At 47.5% G+C, this 27,405-nt stretch overlaps 1 protein-coding gene and 1 long non-coding RNA gene across 3 annotated transcripts; one reads left to right on the forward strand and one right to left on the reverse strand.

The window, feature by feature from the left end:
* Positions 1–4,519: 4,519 nt before the first annotated feature.
* On the reverse strand, positions 4,520–19,081 carry LOC132661406 (uncharacterized). The gene is made up of 5 exons (XR_009602208.3): positions 18,973–19,081; positions 18,250–18,440; positions 14,555–14,777; positions 5,563–5,651; positions 4,520–4,715 (listed from the first exon to the last, which is right to left on the reverse strand). It is a non-coding gene; the product is annotated as an uncharacterized LOC132661406 (long non-coding RNA).
* CYB5R2 (cytochrome b5 reductase 2) lies at positions 18,825–27,328 on the forward strand. 2 transcript variants are annotated; one of them, XM_060605914.3, is made up of 9 exons: positions 18,825–18,993; positions 19,852–19,992; positions 20,267–20,339; positions 22,914–23,020; positions 23,297–23,426; positions 24,025–24,108; positions 24,839–24,924; positions 26,058–26,157; positions 27,049–27,328. In XM_060605914.3, exons 2-9 carry the CDS (start codon positions 19,918–19,920, stop codon positions 27,219–27,221), a joined length of 828 nt encoding a protein of 275 aa, XP_060461897.1. In that variant the 5' UTR covers positions 18,825–18,993; positions 19,852–19,917; the 3' UTR covers positions 27,222–27,328. The 2 variants fall into 2 exon arrangements, with proteins under 2 accessions (XP_060461897.1, XP_060461898.1); XM_060605915.2 differs by lacking the exon at positions 18,825–18,993 and adding an exon at positions 19,227–19,337.
* The last annotated feature ends 77 nt before the right edge of the window (positions 27,329–27,405 follow it).

Raw genomic sequence — 27,405 nt, forward strand, 5'->3', positions numbered from 1 at the left:
AAGCATTTCTTCCTTATTAATTAAACTGCTAACAAAACACTTTGTAAGTAATGGCTAACAAAAGTCAATGCCAATAAGACCTCAAACATCAAGCCTTCCATGCAGAGGGAACAGAGCAAGCACAGAGGAGCTAGCGTAGAACAGGCTGAGGGACTGGCTGGCCTCGAGTCAGAGCTGTATTGGGAAGGGTAGTGGAAGAGGAGCTGAGTTAAAAGTACAGAGGTTTTTGAATATCAGGATACGGAGTTTATTCAGCATTTGATTCGTAGCTTTTGTGGTTCGTTAAACACTAGTAGGCCATCTGCGGAGAGATGCCACCAGAGAGTTGAAGGTAAGACTGCGGCCAGAATGAGGTTGGAAAGAGGCATTTATTTAGAAGCCCTTCTCTTAAAATAATAATTGAAAGCGAGAGAGGATATGAAGGAGAGAAAGTAGACTAGAAAACAAAGGGGGAGGAGTAAGGATGGATAAGACCTCCAGGTTCCTATATATATATATATATATATATTTTTTTTTTTTTTTTTTTTTTTTTTTTTTGAGAGAGAGAGAGAGACAGACAGACAGAGTTTGAGTGGGGAAGGGGCAGAGAAAGAGGGAGACACAGGATCCAAAGCAGACTCCAGGCTCCAAGCTCTCAGCACAGAGCCTGACACAGGGCTCAAACTCACGAACCACAAGATCATTACTGCAGCCAAAGTCAGACGCTTAACTGACTGAGTCACCCAGGCGCCCCAGGTTCTCATATATTTAAGAGGCAAAAAGAAGTCTGAGACTCAGGAGGAAGTGTGGAGTTAGAACAGTCCAGAGAACAGAGCCTTTAATTTAAAACACAAAGCAAGCAAACAAACAAAAAGTTGTGGCCGAGAGTTTGGATTTACCACAAAGTTAGGGTTTAAAGAGGAGGACTGAGAATTTCAGCCATCCAGCCCTCAGCTCATCTCCCAGCAAAAAAGTAAAATAATTGGATTGACAAGTGAACAATAGAGAGCAGGTGGGAGTGGGGGGGGGGGGCACCTGAAATAGCAAGTCTGATGTTCGGAAAAGAAAAAAGATCACTCAGGTTTTACACATGACGGGAGAAGAAAACACAGAGGAAATAAGTAGAGAATTTCTCTTTCTAAAAGCTTCTGGAACCCAAACATTCAAAAGAGAAATTTCAGGAGGAAGCAGCACTAAGGGAAGATTGGTTATGAGTAATGGAGGATAAAAGTTTAAGTATGAGCAGATTTCTGGAAGGAGGAAGACAAAATTTAGTTGAAAATCTGAACGTGCCAGAGCTAGAAGTGATTCAAAAACACACCTATTCAATAAATGCGTACTGAGTGCCATGCATCAGTGAAATGATGATTTCACACCCTGTAGTCAGTGACAGCACCAGTGTGCAGGACCCATTCAAGATAGGAATTTGGAGATTAGGATTACAAATCAGAACTATGTGCATATCATTTGACTCGGAGAGAAAAGGGTTTACTACTGGAAAGTATTGTAGTAAGGATGTAGAAATGTTTGAATGGAACCTACTTCTGATACTCTCCTTTTCCCTGTGCCTACATTCACCATTAGTGATCACTTACCTCCATTTTGTCCCATCCATGCAGCCCTGTGTCTTTTGCTGAGTGTTCAGGCTCCATTTAATCCCCATCATCTGTGTGTTTAAAATATAAATTCCCACCTCATCAGCCCTATTTCCCACTGCTCTGCTCTTCAAAGTCAATTGAAGACCGGTACTATCAAATTGCTCAGATTGTTCTTTGCTGTTTCTTTGGTCTTCCTAGGAGGGCACCAGGGAGCTCAAATATTTACACCTTTACATTTGGTCCCTGTTTGGTAGCTTAGATGCGTCTAGAGTTTAGGGGTCTGTGGTATAGCATCTTCTCCTAAGTAATTTAACCTACTCATGAATGCCCCATTCACTTTCCTCTTATGGTCACACCCCAGAGCAAGCTGAGCACTCCACATTTCTCTGCTTACTCAAAATCAGGTCAATGGTTCATTTGATTTGCTGTGGCTGTAACGTGGAGTCTTGTCAGCTTTCCTTTCAGAGTCTGGAAATAGAAGAGAATGGAGATTGTTCTTCTGACTATGTGGCGGTGCACAGGGATGTGGAAGGACAGGAGGAAATAGGTCTGTGCCCCTGGAGCCTCGGCTCCCCTGGTTTGCCTTTGGACCCAGTCCTTTGGGGGGAATTGTTCTTGGGAGTAAAAAGGGTCTGGTTCAAGCTTCCTTCATTCCCCTACACCCCCTCCTTCCCTCCTCCCTAAGTGGTCACTACCACCACCCCTTCTCCCAGGTCAGGGGCAGGAAGGGCCAGAGGGAGAACCAAAGAGCTATTTGGACAGAAGGTGTGGAAGGCCCCCAGTGATCTAAGGGTCAGAAGGGGAAAGTGCCACTGAAATAAGCCCATTGACTCAAACTAGTTCCCTAAGGGGCATTCTCAGTGGGAGTCTTTCTATTCTGAAAATGAACTGTGACACCACAAAAAAGTTTATTTCTCAACAATTGCCTAAAGGTTAATTTTTTTTCCCTATCCAATGCCATGCCTATTTGCTGGGTCCTTGACCGCGTCTTGCCTGGGCTGGGCTTTAACCAGCAAGGTTTTGTGGTTTCGTTGCTCCTGCCCCTGTGCTGAGCTCCTCTGGTGTAATGCTCATCAGCTTCCAGTCAGATAAAAATGTGACCTACAGAGGCTTTCAAGCTACAGTCTCTTTCATCCCTGGAACAGGTAAGAAGACAGAGGCATCAACATCTTGGGTCCCGATTGCCATCCTCGTAATGCAGTAAGAATGGGAAGCCTTTACAGCCCAACATGGATGCAGTTGGTCCTCAGCATTTGCAGCATCTCTGTCCTATAAAGTCACCCTGAACACCAAATTAGTGATTACTGAACCTCTGCTCCGAGGAGTTAGGTTCCTGGGAGCCTCTGGTTTTATGGGTGTTTCTGTTTAAAGTCACCTTACATATTGTTGGTTCATTAACACTGCGCTCACAGCCAGTGAGCCTGTGCCTGTGCCTATAGCCTGTGCCTCAGCAAAGCTCATCTATCACATATATTTTCTCCATAAGGCACATCACAGCCTCCTTGCCTTTACAAACACTAGATGGCACTGCAGCACAATGTCTAGGGCCATTTCAAACAGCAAAATCACCAACAAAAGGCACAAAAATGCAAAAAACCCATGGCATTCAAGGGACCATGGAAAGGACACTTGTTTATAGTATAAGAGCTAAAACAAGAAGGCAGAGTGCCGCCTCATTAGACCGCAGCTAGGAATACGTGCATCAGGTGACTCAAATTGGTCACTGTCCTGCAGGTGTCCTTGAATGATCATGAAAGCACCATTCGTTCTGAGTTACAAATAAATGTTAGGGTGTAGGTGAATTTGCAAATGTGGAATCCATGAAGAATGAGGATCAACTCTATGCCTGAATCATGGCCTGTCCTTACTATATGTGTGATCTAAGAGTCATCTAAGACTCATTTACTTCAGCCTCACCATGGAAGAATAATACATGCCTAGTAAGAAGGTAGAATTAAATCAGATCACCCTTGGCCATGAGCAAGTGTGTAACACATAACAGAGGCTCAGAAATGTGAAATGTCTTCACCAGCTCTCAGCCCCTAGATACTCGAGCAACACAACTCCCCTCCAAGTCCTCACACCCATGAGCATTCTGCCCAAATCCTACAAAGCCATCTGTTGGCTTCTCAAGTCGTTCATTCTTGTTAGACAAGCAGTTCTTTATGGCAAACCCAGGTTATAGTTAAAATACTCCACTTTTCAATTAAAACACCCATGGTCCAGCCGACTGAGATGCTCCAGAATTCTAACAGTAGTAATTTTCTGGTAAGTTCCAAACACTGGCCCTGTGTGTGTGATCTGAGAAGTTGTATATGCTTACACTCAGATTTAAACATCTCCAGATCAGAGGACAAGTCATTGTTTTTGGAGACATGGAACGTACTACCTGAAGATCACAATTCTTCTGGTAAGCTGTTCTGGGGAATGTGACCAAGAGATACCCACAGAGTGTATCAGCCAGGGTTCAACCAGAGAATCTCAAAAAGATATGTTGGAGTCCTAACCTCCAGTACCCCAGAATGTGACCTTATTTAGTGCTAAAGTCTTTACTGAGGTAATCATGTTAAAGTGAGGTCATTAGTGTAGGCCTTAACCCAATATGACTGCTGTCCTTATAAAAGGAGAAATTTGGACATGGAGAGAGACACCCGCACAGGGAGAACGTCATATGGACATGAAGGTGGAGACTGGGGTGATGTACCATCTACAAGCCAAGGAACACGGGTGATCACTAGCAAACCACCGCAGGCTGTGGGAGAGGCACCATCACCACCCACAGAAGGATCCAACCACACTAACACCTTGATCTTGGGCTTGTAGCCTCCAGAACTATGACACAATAAATTTCTGTTCTTCTAAGCCAGCCCGTTTATGATATTTTGTTACAGCAGGCCAAGCAAGCTAATACACCAGGAATTGGCCAACACAGTTGCAGGGGATGACCAAGCAATTAAACCTATCTGGCAGGCAGTCAGAAAGAGAAGATCACAGGGGGCACCTGGGTGGCTCAGTCGGTTAAGCGTCCGACTCCTGACTTAGGCTCAGGTCATGATCTTACCGTTTCCGTGGGATGGAGCCTTTCTTCCGGCACTGCACTGGGCAGAGCCTACCTGGGATTCTCTCTCCCCTTCCCGCCTGTCAAAATAAATAAACATTTGAAAAAGAAAAGAGAAGTTCACAGGACACTGAAATTCCACAGGCATGGGCTGAAGGTATTCTCCAAAGGCAAAATTTCTTCTCTTTTTCGGGGAAGCCTCAGCTCTGTTCTTAAGGCCTTTGCAACTAATTAGGTCAGGCCCACCCAGATTATCCAGGATGATCTTCTTTACCTCAAGTTCACTGATCGGGGATTTTTATTACATCTGCAAAATACCTTTACAGCAACACCTAGATTATTGTTTCATTGAATAACTGGAGGCTGTGGCTTAGCAAAGTCCACACATCAAAAAAGCCACCACACAGAGCTATATGGGATGCAGTCATTGTCCATTTTGCTCAAAGCAACACTGAAATCTTTCTAGTCACAAGAAACAAAATTCCCATCTAAATAGATTCATTTCGTGGAAATGGGTAAACAGTGTGTCAAACTGGGGTCTGACTCAAAAGATCTGTGCACTAAAAAAAAGTGAGTCCACCAATACGTTTTAATGCCAATGAGCATTGAGAAGTGCTGGACTTTCTCTTGTCCTTGTTTGCTCTGTGGCACCCAATGACACACCTGTGCCACATCCTGGTCCATGTGGAAAACCAGGTGAGCGGAGCAGGCAGAGGAGGGAGTAGGGCAGCTTTTACGGTTTGCCAATTTGATAGTTTGTCAAGAGAAAATGCAAGCACCTTATTTTTATTTATTTTTTTAGTTTTATAATCTGTCTGACACAGAACATAATATAGAGTGTGGAGACAATATATTCCTTTTAATGAGAAGTAGAAGTAATCTGAGTCTTTTTGTTCTGTTTTCTTGGACCTCATGATGCATAGATACCTTAGGTAGAAAATCCTTGTAGTGTGGCTGCAGTGGCTCCTTCTCTTGACCACCATGGGGGTGCATTCAGCAAAGCCATTTTTCCCAGCCTAAACCAAGTACAAGATTTTCCAAGGAGTCTCATTACAATGCACAGCAAAGATTTATTCATCTTTTATCCACAGTACCTAGTGCAGTGCCCAGAACACGGTAGATGACAAATAAATATTTGGTGAATAAAACTATATAATCCACAAATAGCCCCTGATATAAAACCTCCATGAAAAAATCTTTCCTGTTTTTCTCTCATAGAACTCACACTTGAGGGCCCTTTTCCTTTATACAAATACCCATAAAAATGTAAGAAGTAAAAGAAAGAGTTTACATGTGCCCTGCTTTTTTTTAATGTTTATTTATTTTTGAGAGAGAGAGAGAGAGAGTGGGGGAGGGACAGAGAGAGACAGAGAGAGAGAGAGAGAGAGAGAGAGAGAGAATCCCAAGCAGCCTCTGTCCATGCTGTCAGTGCAGAGCCAGATGTGGGGCATGAACCCACAAACCTCGAGATCATGATCTGAGCCAAAGTCAGACACTTAACTGACTGAGCCACCCAGGCGCCCCTACAGGTGCCCTGTTTTAAAATTGGCATGCCTAACCTGGGTTACTTAAATCATTCAATAAGCAATTTTGTCCTCCACTTTTTCTTTTGAAATTTTGCAAATCTATAGAACAGGTGTTTTATAAGAACAAAACAATGAACATCTGTTTATCCTTCACTTAAATTCATTAGTTATTGACATCCTGTCACACTGGCTTAATTCTCATTTGATACCTTCTTTGTACAAACCTCCATGCAAGAGCCCAGGGCATGGGGAAGGAGGTACAAAAAGGAACAAGATATCGTACCTTTCTTCAAGTGATTTACATCTTTTGAAAAAAATTTTTTTTTAACGTTTATTTATTTTTGAGACAGAGAGAGACAGAGCATGAATGGGGGAGGGTCAGAGAGAGGGAGACACAGAATCTGAAACAGGCTCCGGGCTCTGAGCTGTCAGCACAGGGGCCCGATGCGGGGCTCGAACTCACAGACCGCGAGATCGTGACCTGAGCCGAAGTCGGCGCTCAACCGACTGAGCCATCCAGGCGCCCCAGTGATTTACATTTTAATAATGAAAATTATGTGTACAAACCAGACATGCAAAAAGATACTGTGTTACTTCTATTTACATAAAATGAAAATTACTCAAAACTAATAGATGGTATTAGATGTCAGGATACCAGTTACCCTTCCAGGGAGTAGGGTCTAGAGCAGCTGCTGGTGGGATTCTGCTAGTCTGTTTCCTGATCTGAGTTCTGGAGTTACTTTTTGAAAATTCAAAGTACTTTATCACTTGAGTGTTTTTCTGTGTGCGTTGTATGTCAATAAAATTCTCAACAAAAGAAAAAAAAGTGTACAGAAAAACTTAATACAAAATATACTGAACTTCTGGATGAGACAATTAGAAAACTGGCATTTGAAAAAAAAAAAGAAAAGAAAACTGGCATTTGATTTGGGCCTACAAGAATAATGTCGCCATTATTCTATACCCTGTGGGGAGCCCTTGGATGGTTTTGATCAGAGGAATCACATGGTCAAAGAGCACTTTCTGGTGGTTGATTTGGAATGTGTGGAAGCTAGGGAAACATTACCTGCAGGGGGAGTAATCCTGGTGAGCACTATGGAGGCCTCAAACTCCAAGTTAGGAGATGGATATGAGATATGTTGTGGATTTAGGATCCAATTATCTGGTTTGGAGACCAGATAATTGGAGCAAAAAAAGGGGGAGGTGGGTGGGGGGAAGGGTCAAGGTGAGCTTGATATTTTACTCTTGTGTGAAACACCCACTTCCAGTACCGTATTTATTTCTCTCTGTCTAGAATACAATAAGCATTTCTCATCATTCCCAAGTGTCTACTAAAGTGCCTGGCACAAAAGAGATGTTCAGAGAATATGATCTGGGCTTGATGGTGAGGAGGATCCGTGGGTAATAAAGATGAGTTTTCTTAGTCCCTTCCCAGGTGGTCTCTGCAGAGCCACTCCCCCCACCCCCACCCCCCAACCCCCGGACCCTTCCAGGTTCCTTTCCAGCCAGATGGTAGGAGGTAAGGAGGCAGGTCAGCCTGCAGATTGCCACCAGGCATCTGTGCGAAGGAACCATCTTTGGGAAGACCTGGGTAGTCACCGCTGCCCACTGCTTCACCAGGATGTAAGTACACCTAGAGAGTGGAACATGGGAGCTAATGGTTTAAGTTGGTTGGTCATTAATTCTTCAGCCACCACCTCTGATATCCATCAGTCTGACACCACTTCCCCACTCACCACCACTGTGGACATTCCACCTCCCCAGCAGAACCTGAGCTCCTGAGTGCTCAGGAAAGCTCTGCCCTTTCACACTGTGCTCCTAGTTTATTTCAGTTAAACATGAGGCTGGCAATTAGAGACGTATTTATTTTATCAAGTTCCTCACTAGGACTTTTTTAATCAGAAAAAGTATTACATTTTGTGAAATACTTTTTCGCATCTTTTGCAGTCATGAAGTGATTCCTCCTTTGATTTATCAATATATCAAATCCTTAATTAATAGATTTCCTAAAATTCCTGCATTCCTGAAATGAATCCCACTTGGGCGTGGTGCATTCATCTCCAATATACTGCTGGGTTCCACTTAGTTCCACTTAGTTGTTTGCATCAACATCCAGAATTGAAATTGACTGATAGCAGAGGCTCTTAAAATGTGGCCTTGAGATGACTGGCGACCTCCAAGATCCTTTTAGGGGGTCTGTGAGGTCAAAACTGAGACATTATTCTCCCTGTCTACTCTCATTCTCTCACAGCATGCAGTGTTTTCCAGGGGCTACATACCACATGCCAGCAGGTAGGAGAGGGGTCCCTGGGTGGCTCAGTTGGGTAAGCATCTGACTCTTGATTTCAGCTCAGGTCATGATCTCATGGTTCATGGGTTCGAGCCCCGCATCAGGTGCTGCACTGCCAGTGCAGAGCCTGCTTGGGATTCTCTGTCTCCCTCTCTCTCTGTCCCTCCCCTGCTTGCTTGCTTGCTCTCTCTCTCTCTCAAAATAAATAAATGAAGTTAAAAAAAAAAATAACAGGTAGGACATCCTGTCTTCTATTTAGCCAGACATTAAACAATTTTAAAAATATGTGAAACTGAGGCAACTGGGTGGCTCAGTCGGTTGAGCGTCTGACTTCAGCCCGGGTCATGATCTCCCAGTTCACTAGTTTGAGCCCCTGTCAGGCTCTGTGCTGACGGCCTGGAGCCTGAAGCCTGCTTCAGATTCTGTGTCTCCTTCTCTCTCTCTGCCCCTCTCCAGCCCCTCCCCAGCTTGTGCTCTCTCTCTCAAAAATAAATAAAAAAACATTAAAAAATAAAAATATGTGAAACAATGTCAGTCTTATTTAAATTTTATGTTTTTTGTTTGAATAAAATAAAATAAGAGGTACAGAAAGGAACAAAATATGGTACCTCTCTTCAAGTAATTTATATCCTAATAATGAAAATTATATGTACAAACTAGGCATGCAAATAGATACTGTATTACTTCCATTTACATAAAAGGAAAATCACTCAAAACTAATATATAGTATTAGATGTCAGGATAGCAGTTACCCTTTAGGGGAGTAGTGTCTGAACAAACATGTAGTTATTTAAATAAACATGTTATTTATGCTAATACTTAATGGTTTTATTGTGGTTATCTTAAATAAATTAGCAAATACATAATTTTTAAGCTTCTGCTTTAATTTCTAACATTTAGCTACTGATAAATATAACTTGTATAAACAAATATCTTTAGGATTCTCAGTGATTTTTTTTAAAGTGTAAAAGTGTCCTGCGACCAACAAGTTTAAGAACTGCTGACCTATAGCTTTCTTTTTGTCTGCCTTTGTCAGACTTTGATATCAGTGTTCTTCATGAAAAGAACTAGAGAAATTTCCTTCTTGCTCTATACTTTGCATATAATGTATAAGAATGATAAATAATGATGTCATGTAATTACATATATTAAACATCTATTTCTTGAAGCCTTAAAGATAACTTTCTCAATTTCCTTCATTCTTACTGTCTCTTAGGTTTAAAAATTTCTCCTTCAGGCAATTTTGATAAGTTATAATCTCCTACTAATAGCTATAATATTCAGATTTTCCTACTACTTACTTTGAGTTGTACAAACCATTTCCTTATAATTAATACCTCTGTGTTTGCATGATTTTCTACTTTCCTAATTTTGTATATTATATAAATCTTTTTTTTTTTTTAACGTTTATTTATTTTTGAGACAGAGAGAGACAGAGCATGAACGGGGGAGGGTCAGAGAGAGGGAGACACAGAATCTGAAACAGGCTCCAGGCTCTGAGCCGTCAGCACAGAGCCCGACGCGGGGCTCGAACCCACGGACAGTGAGATCGTGACCTGAGCCGAAGTCGGACGCTTAGCCGACTGAGCCACCCAGGCGCCCCTATATAAATCTTTTAAAAAAATATTAGACTATCTAGGGGCACCTGGGTGGCTCAGTCAGTTAAATGCCTAACTCTTGATTTCAGCTTAGGTTATGATCTCACAGTTTGTGAGACTGAGTTGTAAGACTGAGCCCCATGTTGGGCTCTGTGCTGACAGATACCCTGTTTGGGATTCTTTCTCTCCCTCTCTCTCTGCCCCTCACCTTCTCTCTCTCTTTCTCTCTCTCTCAAATAATAATTTTAAAAAATTAGACTATCTACTGTTCGGTCATTTTATAGAGATTTTCTTTTAGAAGATAGATGCTTTTTTTTTTTTTTTTTTTTTACTGAACATTTGTCCTCTGTACCCTGCTGAATCATTTTAGCTGACCTAGATAGGCAAGCTGAACAGGGGCAGGGGACCGTGCCTCTGAGATAGTTCCTGCAGATGACTGATGGGCACAGCTATAATCCATGCTGATATTACAATGAAGCTGCAAGACTTGATTATGTTCTCATTAGAGCTCTTAACTCATTGAGTGATGTCAGAGAGATTGCTTCATGTTTCTGAGCCCTAGAATCTTTTACATACATGGAAGAGAGAACATTCTCTGGAGCCTTGCCCTGCGACTGGAAGGGTTGGCTGTTGTTTTCATTGCGATGGCCAAAATGGTAGCCTTGCTATCTCTTTGATTGCAGGGCTCCTTAGAGAACCACCTCTTAACCCCACATATTTTATTTTTATTTTTTTTAGTATTTATTTATTTAGAGAGAGAGAGAGAGCATGAGTGAGGGAGGAGCAGAGAGAGAGAGGGAAAAAGAGAATCCTGAGCAGGTTCTGTGCAGTCAGTGCAGAGCCCAATGTGGGGCTCGAACCTATGAGCTGTTGGATCATGACCTGAGCTGAAATCAAGAGTCATACGCTTAATGGACTGAGCTACCCAGGTGCTCCATAACCCCACATATTTTAGTGAAGCCATATCTGAGATTCTTTTTCCTCTTATTTTCCAAGGAGCAGCATGCAGCTGCCTGAGTGGTGAATGGAAGAATCCATGATCTGGCCAAAGACTCCCCTCAGGTAAGAGCCCTAGGGGAGGATTCAAGAGTCAATGCCAAGTTTGTCAACCGGGTCTAGCTTCACAATGGAGGCCCTCTTCTTTTCCTGGAAGCCTACTGCCGAAGATTTGTCTGTAGGCCAACCTTTCCTTGTTTCCAGCCCCAACAAGACTGTAGAATGAACAACAGTTACTTAGGAAATGCTCCCTGAGGCCCATGTCCACCTGGTGCCATGCTGGGCACTTGCAACACAAGGGTGAGTCAGACACCATCCCACAGTGTGACCACTACCTGAACTTTAGGTTGTTTCCTCCTTTAGGGGAGTTGAAGCACCCAAGCTCCATGCACCTCCCTTCTTCACCGGGTCTATTTAAGGCTCCTTTTCTCTTATCAGAAAACTTCCATCAAGCACGTGGTACTCACTCCACCCTGCCTCCTACAGCACCACCTTGGAATAGGACTTGGCACCACTGTAGCTGGCTAATCTGCTTCAGTTCAATGAATATGTTCATCCCAACCGCCTGCCTGAGAGAGACTACGCATAGTCAGAATGGGGGCCGTCATCCAGGTCTGGGATGAGCCCTCACACCAAGGTCCTTGGAACTTTACCTCTCTGCAGTATTTCACAGACTCCTTCCTCATGCACCTTCTGTCAGTTGCTTCTCACACGGCCAATGTGCTGTGAAAGGTGAGGACACTTACCCCACGCCCAGAAAAATAAAAAGAAACTGAGGCGTATAAAATTGAAGTGACAGAGTGACACAAGTGCTAAATGAGACAGAGCCCACACCTAGTTCAGAAAAGCCTAGTGATTTTTCCCCTGCCCCTACACTGCCTGTCTTAGAGAAGCAGTGGCTAATTCGACACCACTCTGGTGCTAAGCCGCCCTTCCCTAGCGAATGATCATTTTTTCTTTTAAATGGTCACACGCAAGTCTTCAAGGAGCACCATCTTCTTGCCAGACTTGCAATTAGGCTCTGGGGATGTGAAAGCAAATAGAAGGCAATCCCTGATTTCTCAAATAGGATTTGAGAGCCATGTTCAGCTGCCCCAGTACAAGGGGATAAATGCTGTAACAGATGTGGGCGCTAGTGTAGAGGGAGCACAGAGTAGGAAGTGATTTCCTAGGAGTATCAGGGAAGGCTTAGCTAAGGATTAGACATTTATGCTGGGTCTTAAAAGAATCATATGATGTTCGGGTAAACAGAAAAGGGAACACATTGCATTCAGGGAAACTGGTATGAAGGATCAGAAAGGCTAAGCAGAGGGATATTTACGGCAAAAGGTGCCGTTCTGTGTGGCCAGTGCTTTGACAGGGGGAACTGGGGAGATTGTTTAAAATTACAGCCTAAGGTTCCTCAGAAAATTAAAAATAGACCTACCCTATGACCCAGCAATAGCACTGCTAGGAATTTATCCAAGGGATACAGGAGTACTGATGCATAGGGGCACTTGTACCCCAATGTTTATAGCAGCACTCTCAACAATAGCCAAATTATGGAAAGAGCCTAAATGTCCATCAACCGATGAATGGATAAAGAAATTGTGGTTTATATACACAATGGAATACTACGTAGCAATGAGAAAAAATGAAATATGGCCTTTTGTAGCACCATGGATGGAACTGGAGAGTGTGATGCTAAGTGAAATAAGCCATACAGAGAAAGACAGATACCATATGGTTTCACTCTTATGTGGATCCTGAGAAACGTAACAGAAACCCATGGGGGAGGGGAAGGAAAAAAAAAAAAAAAAAAAGAGGTTAGAGTGGGAGAGAGCCAAAGCATAAGAGACTGTTAAAAACTGAGAACAAACTGAGGGTTGATGGGGGGTGGGAGGGAGGGCAGGGTGGGTGATGGGTATTGAGGAGGGCACCTTTTGGGATGAGCACTGGGTGTTGTATGGAAACCAATTTGACAGTAAATTTCATATATTAAAAAATAAAAAATAAAAAAATAAATAAAATTACAGCCTAGGTCTCAGTTGTGAAGGGCTTTCTTTTGGTAGAAAGGAGGTTGGACTCCATCTTGTAGTCAGATGAAGGGAGTGATTGCCATTTCAGTGTAGAGGAGAACAAAATCAGACCCGACTAAAGAAGAAGTCAACAGGATGGATGGAGAAGGAGAAAGTGGAGGCCGGAAACAGTTGAGGAGATGCACAGATTAAGAACCCAGATAAAATATGATGGGGATTACAAGAGTGACAGGAGGGAAAAACAGGTTCAAGAAACACTGTGTTCATGGAATCGACAAGACCAGGTGACCACTTATGTTTAAAATGGAGGAAAGAAAAAAATCACACAAAAATGATTCCCACCAAGGCACCTGGGTGGTTCAGTCGGTTAAGCACCTGGTATCGGCTCAGGTCTTGATCTCAAGGTTCCGTGAGTTCAAGTCCCATATCAGGCTCTGAGCTGACAGGGTGGAGCCTGCGTGGGATTTTCTCTCACCCCCCTCCCTCTGCCCTCCTCCACTCACTCTCTCTCAAAATAAACAAATAATCTTAAAAAATGACTCCCACCTAACTCCAGTGATTGCATAGATAAAAGCTAATTCTTATTTACTCTAGGCCAAATCCTTTCTATGCGTTATCTCCTACAATCCTCTCAGTAAGTCTGAGAAATAGGTACTATTATTAACCCTAATTTTGCAGAGGAAGAAACTGGAGCTCAGTGACCAAGTCCTTTGGCCCAAATAAGTGGTGACGTCCCGCTCTCTGATTTCCCTTCTTTCAGGCTGCATGCATACATATATCATGTTAACTCTATCTTTAGGATAGACTATAATACAATGGCTCAGACCATAGTTTTCCTAACCATAGCCACATGGTACAGCCATCCACAGAATACTGCACCCTAAACAATGTGATCAGACTCCAGTGTTCCCTACTATCCTCAATCGTGCATTTATAAACAATGCCCTGGGTGGTACTGAGGCCCACCCAGTGTCTGCACGAAGTAGTAGACCCTGTGTGTCTCTGGAAGTTAGTAAGCCAACAAAGTCCTGGTTGTGTTCAAGGAGGAGAAGGGCATGCTTCCCTTCATTTCTCTCTTTTGGACGTTTTCCCTTCCCCCCCCTTCCTAAAGACCAGCCTTTCTCCAATTATAGATCTGAGGCTCCCAGCCCCACCCATTTGCCCTGGAAACTGCATCTGCTGCCCCATTTACTCCCTGTTGCCCCCACAGTCCAAGCTGTGAACTCACAAATTGCTACCGTCTGGACACTCTAGCCCAGCCCCCGCCAGAACAGATGCTATTGGGGAAGAGTTGAAGCAATTGCTGTAAACACTGGAGGGGGACTTGACTGGCATTGCTGGGGTAGCTCTGCAGATGTAGCGGCTCAGGCGGGACTCCTCTGGGGGTGGGCGGGACAGTGGGCATAGCACTCTGCAAGCTATTTTTTGCCTCTTCCCAAACACACTGTGTCTGGCAAATTCTGCTCATTCCCAGTGTCTGGACACTCTTACCTTTCTACCATCTTACTCCGTCAGGCCCACGTCAGCCCCAGATCACCAGGTAAATGCAAGGTTTTCCATGCCACATTTCTTCGGTTCTACAAGTCAAGGCTGAAGATGGTCCAGAAAGCAAGGCGCTGCTATCATTCTCTGCCCACCTGCAGGGTGCAGAATTCTGATTCTGCAGGGTGGGGAATTCTGATCAGGTGGTATCACGGCACTTTAGTTTGAAATCCTGAAATAGGAAAACCAAGGAACCTCCAATTCAAGCAATGTTTTACACTGGTCATGGCATTGGGTGCTTGGAATGGGTGAGGTGCTCCATCAGTGTTCTCTCATAAAGCTCACCCCAGTCAACTAGGTTTGTCTGCTGAGACCCTTTGTTCAGGATGACATTTTTGCACAATGCACAAAGGACAGGCCAGAGCCAGGGTGAGGAGGGAGGGATGGAGTGGGTGGGCCGCTCATATGGTCTGGCAGAGAAAACAAGCTGAAGACGTGAGTAGCAGCAGGAGGCTGCTGAGGGAGGTCGTTCACGGGAGAAAAGAGTCCCAGGGTTAGAGCAACAAGAGCATCAGCACCAGAGGGGAGGAGCACTTCCTGGCTTTTCTGATCCAAATCACAGGAAATATATTTCTGGAATAAAACCAAGTATAAACAAACAAGCCCTATGAGACAAAACAATGGTTCATTTAGTATATTAGTTTCCCATTGTTGCTACAACGAATTGCCACAACTTTGCTATCTTTGAACAGCACAAATGTATTCTCTTACAGTTCTAGAAGCCAGAAGTATAAAATCAGTTTCAGTGGGTTAAAGTCAGGTATCAGCAGGGCTGGTCGCTTCCAAAGGCTCTCAGGGGAAATCCTTTCTCTTGCGTTTTTCTGATTCCAGTGCCTGTCTGCATTCCTTGGTCTGTGGACCCTCCTTCCATCTTCAAAACTGGTCACTCCAGCTGCTGCTTCTGGCATCACACTACCTTCTCTATTTCTTCCTGCTTCTGTCGTATAAGGAATACTGTGATCATGTCAGGCCCACTGGACAATCCAGGACAGTGTCCCCATCTCAAGATCTTGAAGTTAATCATAGTAACAAGGCTGCTTTTGCCACATAAGGCAGTGTTCACAGGTTCTACGATTTAGGATGTGAGTCTATTTGGAGAAGTTCATTGTTCAACCTACCACAATTTAGGCTTAACAGCTAGGACCTCAGAAGTGGCCATCCGTTCAGGAATAAAATGGAACTAAATCATTTTCAAGGTCAAAAAGCAATCAAAAAGCCCACAACAGCCTGGAAATTGTTTAGAGAGCATAGGCTCCTCAAGCTTTGATTTGGCCACAGCATCAGTCCTCCCCAGGGGAATCTCGGCAGTGGAGGTGGCTGGTCCCCTCACCGGAGAAGGTGTTTTGTGGAGGCAGAGCCTCACACAGCCCAAAACAGTGACAGATGTTCACTCTTTCTTTTTTTCAGCATTTTGTGAACCCATACTCGTTGTCAGGCCTTAGGACCACACTGTGGATTTAGAGAGTGAGACGTGTGCTCATGGTGTGTTTCGGGAGAGTACGTGAGTCTCTAAAAAAGTATCTAAAAGACGTGGTCTCTAAAAAAAGAGGAGCCGAACCAGGCAGAACGTGAACATGCAAAGGGTGCATCTAGAGTGCGCAGGGGTGCTGAGGAGAGAGGGAGGCATTGCCTTCTAAGAGTTACTGGAAGCCCGGACAAACGCCTGCCTTTATTCTGCTCCAAGATTAACAAAGGGGGCTGCCTCTCTGGTAACATGGAGGGAAAATGAGAAGGGAGAACGGAGGGTAGAGGCAACTACTAAGAGAGCCACAGGAAAAATGATTCCAGAGCCCCCCCCCCCAAAATAGTTGATTGAATCAGATGGAGAAAATTAAGTTTATTCATTCATTCATTCATTCATCCAATACATATTTACTGGGCATCCACCAAGTGCCAGGCACTGTTCTGAGGCCTGGGAAACAGCAGGAATTAAAACAGAACAAGTCCTGTCCTCATGGAGCTTACATGGTAGTAGAGGAAGAGAAAGAGTAAGCAAGTAGGTAAGATATGTAGAATGTCATCTGAGGACATGTCTTACGGAGACAAAGTAAGCAAAAAAGGGGCACTGACGGGAAGGACTGATCTCTTAAGCATTATGGGGCTCACTACCATGTGCCAGGCAGGGTGTTAAATGTTACAGGGCAGAGAGGAATTCATTCATTCATTTGCTATGTATATTCATCCATGTGACAGTCACTGTGCTTAGCCCTGGAGAAACAAGGTCTTTGCCATAATGGAACTTCTAGACGAATGTGAGAGTCAGCCATTTACAATTAAATAGTCAGGATGTATATTACGAGCTGAAGTAAAAGCCATGAATAGCATGTAATGTGTACATCTACTTAAATTGGGGGGTTGGATCAGGCATCTCTAAAGAACTGATATTTGAACTGAGACCCAATGTATAAGTGAAAGATATAAACAGTTGTAGTAAACTATTGTAATTAGAGCAGTATGGTATTGGCAGAGGGGCTGGGCAATGAGATCAAAGGGAAAGCTGATATAAGACAGGGGTGGCGTTGCGGGTTAGTAACCAGGTATGGGCAATTCAACAAATATTACTGAGACAACACATAACCCATATGGAAAAAATTAAATTGGATCCCTGCTTCACATCATATACAGAAATCATTTCCAGGTGGTTGAGAGACTCAAATGTGAAAGGAAACACTTTACGTGTGTCAGAGAAAATAGAGACCATCTTTAGGATCTTGGGTAGGAATAGACAGGTCATGTAAAGCACTAGCCATAAAGGCAAAAGATTGATACATTGGACTACACTGCAATTACAAATTTCTATTCATCAAAAGACGGAGAGAGAAGAAAGAGAGGAGGGAGGCAGGAGAAAAAGAAAAGAAATAAAGAAAAGAAGACAAAAGAAAGGAAACAAGAGAGAAGAAAGTTGTACAACAGGAGAAAATATCTGTAACTGATATAACTGGCAGAGACGTGGTCTCTAAAATCTATATAAAAAACTCCTAAAAATTAGTAAGAAAAGAACAACTCAAGAGAAAAATGGGCCAAGGTCATGAGTAGGCATTTTTATTTTCCAGAAAAAGAATTGCCATGGGGAAAAAAAATATGAAGAATGTTCAACCTCCTATGATATTTGGTTCACAAGTTATCATTTTCATTTAGTAGGTTGTCAGTAATAAGATATCCTGCGATAATATTTCAGTACCTGCAGATGTTAGAAGCGGCCACCATGTACGTGCCTGTGCCGGTGCGTGTTTGGGGGCTGGGGTTGAGGTGGGAATCTACTTTCTCAGTTTCCCTGTCTCCGTTCAGGTCCAGGAGGCAGGGATTTACCTTTGCTACCGGCAACGGGAGAACTGATTGGGGGAGAAGGGTTACCAATGTTCTGAAATGGGCCGCGGAGAACCCCCATAATCTATGCCTGCCATCCTGTCTCCTATTGGTCTGGTGTTGGGTACCTGTTATCTGTCTCTTTCCCAATGGAGAATGAATGAATGAATGAACGTTGCAACGAATGTCTTAACTCCATTACATCTCCGCCTCGGGGAAACACCCAGCACTAGACCAGGCTCAGAGTAGGAGCTCTTTACGCGCGTCAAACGGATATATTCCTGTGCTCTTTGAATTGGCCTGAATTCCCCTTTCCTTTATCAGCATCCCCTTCTTACCACTCAGACGACCCTCCTTTCCTCCAGCCTTGGCAAAGTTTCCACAAGGTGCAGAGAGGAGGTTCTCCGTCCGCGCTGCTCAGAGGGTGCAGGGGGAAGGGCAGGATGGAGAGGGGGTCACGAATAAACAAGGGATGGCCCCTGGGAACGGGGACCCCGCAGCAGTGGCAGCCCCTAGTCGCGTGCGGCCCCTAGGGGCAGGGCGGGGCAGAGAGAGAGTCACGCGACAGGGAACTCTTAGGGCGCCAAGGGGGTGGGGGGGTGGGTGAGCGGTGGGGGGTGCAGGGGAGGGGGGTCCTAGGGGGGCGCGCGGGCGGGGTAGCGGGGAGGGGTGCGGGGGTAAGCGAGAGGCTCCCCGGGGGTTCGCGCGGGGGACGGGGAGCGGTAGGGGGTGTAGGAGGGTACGCTGGGGGTTTCCACGGGGACGCGCGGGGGGGGGTCCACGGGGAGGCGCGCGGGGGGGTGGTTAGTGGGGAGGGGTGCGTGGGGGGCTACGCGAGGGGCTCCACGGCGGGGTCGCGCGGGGGACGGTGAGAGGTGGGGTACGCGGGGGGTTCCACGGGGGGCGCGCGGGGTGCTCCACGGTGGGGCGCGCGGTGTGGGGGTAAGCGGGAGTGGCCGGGCGCGCATCGCCGGCCGCGGCTTCGAGGCCTCCGCGTCCGCCAGGCGGAGCTGCGGGCGCCCGACTCGCCGCGGCCTCGCAACCAGCCCCACTTCGACGACCTGTTCGGCGTCTCGTTCCGGGTGGGTGCCCAGGGCGCGGCGGAGGGGCGAGGCCGTGGGAGTCCAACGGGGCCCCAGGCGGGCCTGGCGGCCGAGGGCGTGGGCCGGTCGGCGCCGCGCGGGGCGGGGAGCGGGGCGGGCCCAAGCGGCGCCGGGGCAGGCGTGGCACGGCGGGGAGCGGGGCGTCAGGCGGGAGAGGGAGCCCGCGGCCCTTCCCCGGTCCCGCGACGGCTGGCTGGGTGATGGCCAGGTTGGCAGTGCTGGCGGTGGGGGCGGGGGCGGGAGCCCGGCGGAGTGGCTGCAGGTGAGAGTCCAGGCCTCCTTCACCTGCCTTGGAGGGTGCTGGCGTGTCCCGAGGCGCTAAGGTAAGCCCCCCCCCCCCACCCCCCCCCCCCCCCGATCGAAGGTAGTTACCCCACCCCAACCCGGCCTGGATAGGGGAGTAGCGGGGAAGTGAACCCCATCCCTGCCTAGCTGCAGCCACCTCCTGGAGGAGTCAGCGCTTATCCCCGTCTAGTTCTGCCGTTGGGGACTGGGACCATGTTCCAGATTGTGGGTTAGAAGCAGTGTCATCACCTCAAGGAGGGGACTCCCAGGACTTGCACCCTCGAATGTAACCAGGATGGAGGCAGATGGGCAGGAAGGGCTGGCCTGGTGACATTAGCACTCCCTGGCCATCTGCTTGGCGTGGTCTGATGTGCAGCTGACCCCTCCCTACCCTCCGGGTCCACTGTAGGCTCAGCCTGCATTGTTTTATTACCTTTCCCTCTGTCTGGTTTCTTCTGTGCCTTTGGTGTGGGAGGGTACTGCTGTGCCTGAGCACAGTCCTTTCCCCGGGGCCGGCGGGACCTGAGGTGCCCTGTTCACACTGTCTGCTAGGACCCAACCCTGCTCCTTGTCATCACTGTCCTTGGAGTCACAGTGCTTCTGTTGGCCCTGAGGAACATGAACTCAAGGAAGAGATGTATCACCCTACAGGACTCTGAAACCAAGTACCCACTGCCTTTGATTGAGAAAGAGGTAATGGAGTCAGCCCACCCTTTCCACTGTCAGCCTGTGAAAGAGAAGAGCACAAGAGTGGTGGGGGATGTGCTGGCTGGGAAGGCAGGGCAATGGGACAGGAGTTTCAGGGCCTCCAGTTTGCTCCCACTGCGTGTATGTGTGTGTGTGTGTGTTTGTGTGTACATCTATGTGTTCCGGGGTAGTCCCAAATAGAGCTCCTTTCCCAGGCATCTTAGTTGCCCAGAAAGGCTTCTAGAAAGCTGACAGTCTGCCTCTGTTTTCTATTTTATAGCAAATCAGCCACAACACCTGGAGGTTCCGCTTTGGACTGCCCTCACCGGACCATGTCTTGGGGCTTCCTGTAGGTGAGTGGGGTTTAGTATCATCACCAGGACTGGGCCTTGCAGGCATTCTGCTCCTCTAAGAAACCCAGCTGGGGTGTAGCGGTCTTCTTGTTATCTTTCCTGACACGTGAGCTCAAGAGAGATAGGGAGATGGGCTTGGGGACAGTCCATTTCTTTTCTCACTGATTTGGGCTGACACAGAAGTGATATCTCAGCATTGAAAAGAAGTGAATCTAGGATCAGAAGGTCTGGGATCTCATCACAGGCTCCTTGCTGGGCAACCTGAGTCAAGTCCTTCAACCTCTCTGAGCCTCAGTCTATGAAATGGGGTTTCCCAGGCCTGTCCGCCGCTTGTGTTGTTGTGAAGGTAAAGTGACTGATGGATGAGAAAATTCAGAAAGTGCCAAGTGCTGTGTACATGTGAGGGGTAGAAGGAACTGATCTTCCCCTGAAGTCAGGAGAAAGGCCCAGAATGTGTGGAGAGGCAGGAGGGAGTCAAGTGTGTCTTCCCCACATAGTGTGGCTTTTCAGCAGGGACCTCAGATTCACACAAGGAGGGACCCACTGTGAATACCAGCCCTAGAGGTCTTAGAGTTCCGAGTTACCCCCTTTCTGGTCTGTACCACTACCAGACACCCAATTTCATGTTGGTGAGGTAGAAATCCTCTGCTAGGTCCACAGCCTGGGGATTCAGAGCTTTGTACAAATTGCTAGTGCTGCTTGCCAGCCTGGTGGAGATCCTAATCCACGACCTACTTGTCCTGTGTGTGTGGGACAAAACCTTGACCTCTCCTCAGGTGACCAGGCAGCCAGCCTGGCTCCTGAGCCTCCTCACTGCTTCCTCTCTCTGTCCCCATCCACAAGAGCTCAGTGTCCGCCTGCCTTCCAGCCCTCTGCCTAGTCTGTGGGGTGAGTCCTGTTGGCAAGAAGGCTAAAAGAATGAAAAACTTCGAGGAATAGAAATTTCTTAGAATCTGCCATGACCCACCCTCTCCTCTGCCCTGGTGTAGGCGGTGCAAAGTTAGTGTGACAGGTAGTTTAGAGGCTTCTGGGAGAGTCTGCTATGAGGACTCGGCGATCACTGATGCTTTCCAGGTCAGAGGAAATGCAGCAGCTTAGAAATGGGGCCAGCTAGGCAGCCCCGTTTTCCCCGGGGACGGACACTGCCAGGCCAGGTCCAGGTTGGCTGCATCTGAAAGAGCCTATCTGAGGTCTCCAGGTTCAGATTTGTTCTCAGAAGGGAACTGCCTCAGGCATATATTTCTGCACATCCCTGATGCCCAGCCAGGCCACAGCCAGAGTCATTGAGCCTGTCTTTTCTTTCTTCCTTTCTCTTCTCTTCATTTGAATTCCAGTATAGCGCTTGCCCTTTTTTAACCCCGAGTGTTTGCACCTCAGGCTTCAGGGCCTCCTCACAGACCCTGAGGACTTTCAAGGCTTCCTCCTCTCCTCCTTCTCTTCCTCCTTTCTGTGTCTCCCCAGGCTTCCGCTTCTGTCTGCACCTCTGCTCCATCTTTCCTGTGCATAGTTTCTACTCCCTTGGATGGCACAAAGCTTCATTTTGCCTCTGTCTCTTAGCATCTCTTGATGGCAGCTCCTGCCCTCACCACTGCTTGTCTTAGTCACTGAAGCTCCCACTTTAGATCCAGCAACCATCTGAGTCGCCATACCCACTATGTGACACTGGGTTGTAGTCACCATATGTAGGTCTCTGGCCATACCTGGTCCATTCGGTTCTACCCAGGAGGGGCAGAATTCCATGGCTCAAAACTTTACTGCTGCCCCTCGAGCAGAGCCATTGGCCAGAAAGACACAACACTCTTTCTAGAACTCCTGGTCTGCAGTATCCAAATCCCGGGGCCCAGCATGCCTGTGCGTCTAGGGCGGCTCAAGCAGCAAGAGACAGATGAGGGGGTCGTGATTCACTCACAGACCCCACTGATCCACTCAGTCTAAGAAGAAATGACTTTGTGAAGGCAACATATTTTGCTTTAAAAGGGAAACACTCCTGGGATGCCTGGGTGGCTCAGTCGGTTAAGCGTCCAACTTCAGCTCAGGTCATGATCTCTTGGTTCGTGAGTTTGAGCCCTGCATCAGATTCTGTGCCAACAGCTCAGAGCCTAGAGCCTGCTTCGGATTCTGTGTCTCCCTCTCTCTCTGGCCCTTCCTCCCTCCCTCCCTCCCTCTCTCTCTCTCTAATAAATAAGCATCAAAAAATATTTAAAAGGGAAACACTCCTATTACTTTTAATACTCAGCCTCCAACTTTAATGAGGTCTTCCTGTTCCACAGAATATTTTGATGAGTGAGCGTGCATTCACATGAAGCTCACAGCTCCCCTGGGATGGGGGCAGGGCAGGCATATCGTCCCCACTCACCCAGAGAGGTGAAGTGACTTGCCCAGGGTAGCATGCAGAGTGACAAGGGCAGGCCTAGGACCCAGGCCTCCTGGATCTGGACTCCTCCTCTGCTTGGCCGTGCTCCCATGCACCCTGCCACATGCACCCACTTCCCTGAAGCCAAGTCCTTTATGGGAATCCTGGGTCCTGTTTAGGTTGGCTGTGCTCACATTTAACACTGGATGCTTTTTCTGCAGGTAACTATATCCATCTCTTGGCCAGAATTGATGGTGTTCTGGTGGTCAGGGCTTACACACCTGTGTCCAGTGATGATGACCAAGGCTTTGTGGACTTGATTATAAAGGTAAATGGTGCCTACTGGGTCCACCTGCCTCACCCTCACAAGCCTATTAAAGGTGGTAGGGTGGAGAGGGGACTCGTGTCCTGGGAAGGGCTTTCAAGCACTGTCATTTAACAGTGAAGCTGTTGATTTGGCCAAGTCTTCAGGGGGTGCTTAGAGCAACTGTGAGCACAGAGGATTTTCTCTGCAAGGTTTCCAGTGGCAAATGGAATTTTCAGTTGTATGCAATTGTGACCTCAGGTCTGCGTGTGTGAAAAACAGGCTGCTTTATTTTTTCAGATCTACTTCAAAAATGTACACCCCAATTATCCAGAAGGGGGGAAGATGACTCAGTACTTGGAGAACATGAAAATTGGGGACACTGTCCTTTTTCGAGGGCCCACCGGTCGCCTGTTCTATCATGAGCCAGGTACTAGGGGGTTTATGCTGGACTTCCTGCTGGGAGGAAGATTCCTGTGGTTGTTCTAGAAAACGTCTCATGTTTGGGTCATGTGCACTTGTCCTTAAAGTCTTCATACGTTCATTTAACACACACACTTTATGAGATTGTAAGCTTTGTTATGGTAGGGGAGTGCTGGGGTTTTTCCTCATCACTGTCTATCCGGCACAATGCCTGATACATAAGAGGTGCCCGCTAATGCTGAAGAATGGATAGATGGATGCCATCCACACTCGCTCACTTACTCACATGTTCACCACCGACTCACTCTTTCACTGCTGTGGCTCAGTGCTCTGCGAGGCTCCATTTAATTTCACTGTGTCCCTCTCCTTCCTCAGAAGAAAAGGTCTAGTGAGTCCTCAAAGAAGCCCAGCCTCTGTTTCCACTTTGTGCACCAGGGCACCGGGACTGGTGGAATGGGCCACGCCGACTTGCTTCTCTGGTTTAGAATGGTGTGGCCACTTCCTCAGGTGGACTTTCCTCCTGGGGGTCCCAAGGAGCGTCCGGGATCTTTTGTAAGCTCTCAGGCAAGAGCTGCAGAAGTCAGAAGTATCCTCTGTGTTTCCAGGGAAGTTTTCAATCAAACCATACAAAACAAGTGAGCCTGAAGAAAAGGTGGTCAGTCACCTGGGAATGATTGCTGGGGGCACAGGTAAGAGGCTTCTGGGGCTTCAGCCACAGGGTGGGTCCCCAGACCTTTTTAACTTTGGACTCATTTGATGCTAGAAGGGGTGGCATGGGAGACCCTTTCCTAGCTGTTTTAGATGGAAGTGCAAGGTTGATGATAGGCCTGGAAACCAACCTCGTGTGCCCTGCTCCCTTTACTCAACATGGTGGCTGCCCCAGGAAGTCATGCTGGGGACCATAGAAAGGTCTGGGGACCGAGCTGAGTAGGCCCACACATGGTCCCCCAAGGGCTCCTGGATCCAGGTCAAGCCTGATGCTCCCCATCCCTTGAAAATGAATGCCTGAAAGAATGGAACGTGGGAACACCTACAATGTGCCAGGCACCACAACGGGCACTCGTAAAATGAACACATTTACTTGTCATTCTCTTTTACAAATGGGGACACGCAGCCAGGCATGTGACTGACCACGGTCAGACAGCAAGTGAGGGAGCTGGGTGTGCAGCCCACTTTCAGTTCCGAGCCAGTCTCCTTCCATCTTGCCACAGGAAAACAAGAAAGGGCCTTTCGATTTATTGTTGCATTGGAAGGGGAAACCAAAAGGAGGGGTGGTTTTCCACTTTGAGTTTTGGGGGCAGACATGAGAAAAGTAGGATTGCGGCTAAGGAAGACTGTTAAGGGGCTGCAGACCAGGGACTGTGGGCAGCAGAGAGGGAGAGAGAGCGGCTAGCTGTGTCCCACCTGCTACTATTCCAGGGATTACGCCCATGCTGCAGCTCATTCGCCACATCACCAAGAACCCCGACGACAGGACCAGGATGTCCCTCATCTTTGCCAACCAGGTCAGCTCTGCCGAATCAGCCCTGAGCTTGCAGGGGTGGGATGGAATGTTTGCTGAGCGGGGCCTCTGCCTTCATACCTCCCCCACACTGAGTTCTCTCGCTGCTGGGGTGCCTGCGGCCTTGGGGGAGGGCCTGGTTTTTCAGTTGTTTTTTTTGTTTTTGTTTTTAACTGTTCCCCCAGCCACTTTATGTACTAAGCTTTCCTTCCTTTCTTAATATGCAATTCTGGTTTTCTGAGTATAAAGTCATAGATGCCCTCAGTAGAAATTTCAGAAAATACAAAAATAAATATGACTTTTTTTCTATACATGCCATATATTTGCAATTACATCTATAACAGTTTTGTTTTTTCACCCAGCATTACCACACAGGCACTTTCTTCTTGTCAAAACTCTTTGTACATATTTTCATCAGTCTGTACCAAGTTGCACCATAATTTACTACATCTTCTGCCTTCAGATTGTTTTCAGTTTTCCCAGTTGTAAAGTATATGGTGATGAACAATATAGCCTAGGCTTGATGCCTTTTAGATTATTTTCTTAAACAGAATCCCAGGAGTAGGATTGCTGGTGTAGGAACTGTGAAGAGTCTTGAGATCCAGGTCCTCTGTGTGGTACCTCTGGGCCTGGCACAGGTTTCTCGTGGCTTTGGCTCCCTTTCCCCAAATGAAGCTCCAGCCTTTGCTTTCCTGTCCCGTAGCTCTCCAGTGCTATGGTGTTAGGTGCGATCTTCTTTCCATATTACGGCCTTCGCCCCTTGCACTCCCTGCGAGAGGTCCTGGGCCCACACTAAACTCGGTCCAGCCTGGCAGGGTAGCCTGGTGCTCAGTGTGGATGGGGGCGGGGGGCTGGGCCATCAGAACGAGGCCACCCAGCCTGTGCACCTGTGCTCAGCCGTGTCCTTCCAGCTGAGGACAGTCACCGCCTCTGCCGCACAGCCCACCTCCTCCACCCACGAGAGAGGGTTGGTAGTGAGGAAGTGCCGCAGAACCTTCATTTGCCCCAGGAGCCGTGGTGACAGCATCCAACTGGAGCAGTGGCAGCTTGGGCAGACGTGTGCTGACCCCTGTGCCCAGTGTGGGGGACAAGCAGGATGTCCCTGGAGGGGCTTTGCTCACGTTCCTTCTTTTCTAGACAGAGGAGGATATCTTGGTGAGAAAAGAGCTTGAAGAAGTTGCCAGAACTCACCCGGAACAGTTCAGCCTGTGGTACACCCTGGACAGGCCTCCTGTTGGTACGATCCCCATTGTCCCCACTGTGGGTTATCTCCAACCCTTGACCCACCTCAGGAACTGGTCCCTGGGTTTGGTTTTTGGATCTGTGCTCGAGGGCTGAGACCTGCAGCTCTGTCTCTGCATGGGAAATGGAGGGATTTGAGGGAGAGAGGATTTGGGATGACCTGTTTGTGAGAGCACTCAAGGGCATGTGTGTGATATCTCAGCAGCAGTCCATACACACGCTGAACCTCAGGAGGGACTCAGAGGGACACTGAGTCACTGGGTCAGTCTGAACACCCACTCCATGCTACAATTGATACAGCATCCCACAGAGATAGCACACACGTGGCATCTAATATGGCCAGTGACCCCTTCTCCCTTACCACCCGGCCTCTCCTGGATAGCAGTCATCACGTGCTAAGCCCCAGCCAGCTGCCGAGACCCTAGCCAGCACGTGGCTACCACCAGGCACAGCCCACCATCCGTGGCTGTCACTCTCCTGCTGCGCTGAACTGCACCTGCCTTGTCATATAGCTCACTGCCCAGCAGAGGGCGCCCCCAACTGAGCCATAAACCTCAGTCTGCAGGGCCCCAGATCGCTGCCTTGACTCAGACCACACCCCACTATTGTGTTCTCCATCCCCGACAGTGCCGGCAGCATCGGACACCTGCTGGGGGCCTCAGAGTCCCAGCAGTGAGCCTGGGCTCTAGGGGTAGACACTTCTGAAGGCTGCCTGAGTCTACCACGTCCTTGACTTTGCGGCTTCTCTGCAGAGAACAGCAATGCAGGCTTCTAAGTCTTGGAGAGCAGCCTGGGTTCCTTGTCTAGGGAGGCCAGGCAGGAGGCTTGGGGTCAGGGACTCCACCTGGCACCCCCACAGCTTTCTTCTACTTCTGCTTTATCTCAGGCTGGAAGTACAGCTCAGGCTACATCACCGCCAACATGATCAAGGAGCACCTCCCTCCTCCCGGGCAGTCCACGTTCATCCTGGTGTGTGGACCCCTGCCCCTGATCCAGACAGCCGCTCACCCTAATCTGGAGAAACTGGGTTATACCAAGGACATGATTTTCACTTACTAATACTTCCCTTGCTCTTAGCAAATCTGCCTGGTCCCTTTCCTCTGTTTCAGAGTGAGCTCTGCCTCAGCACATTAAAGTGGCGTGTGTTCACAAGCGCCTGTAATGCACCCTTGGGCACATCGCTCCTTTTCTGGGTGTGGGCCTACGAAGCAGCATTCACAGGGTTGGAGATAAACTGGTTTCT

This window comes from Panthera onca, chromosome D1 (assembly GCF_046562875.1).
Source record: "Panthera onca isolate mPanOnc1 chromosome D1, mPanOnc1 haplotype 2, whole genome shotgun sequence".
NCBI classification, from domain to species: domain Eukaryota; kingdom Metazoa; phylum Chordata; class Mammalia; order Carnivora; family Felidae; genus Panthera; species Panthera onca.

Coding starts and splice junctions, on each gene's coding strand:
- CYB5R2 (XM_060605914.3), top strand. CDS start 19,918: ATGAACTCAAGGAAGAGATGTATCACCCTACAGGACTCTGAAACCAAG. Junction 20,340..22,913: donor TGTCTTGGGGCTTCCTGTAG/GTGAGTGGGGTT, acceptor CTTTTTCTGCAG/GTAACTATATCCATCTCTTG. Junction 24,109..24,838: donor AATGATTGCTGGGGGCACAG/GTAAGAGGCTTC, acceptor CTACTATTCCAG/GGATTACGCCCATGCTGCAG.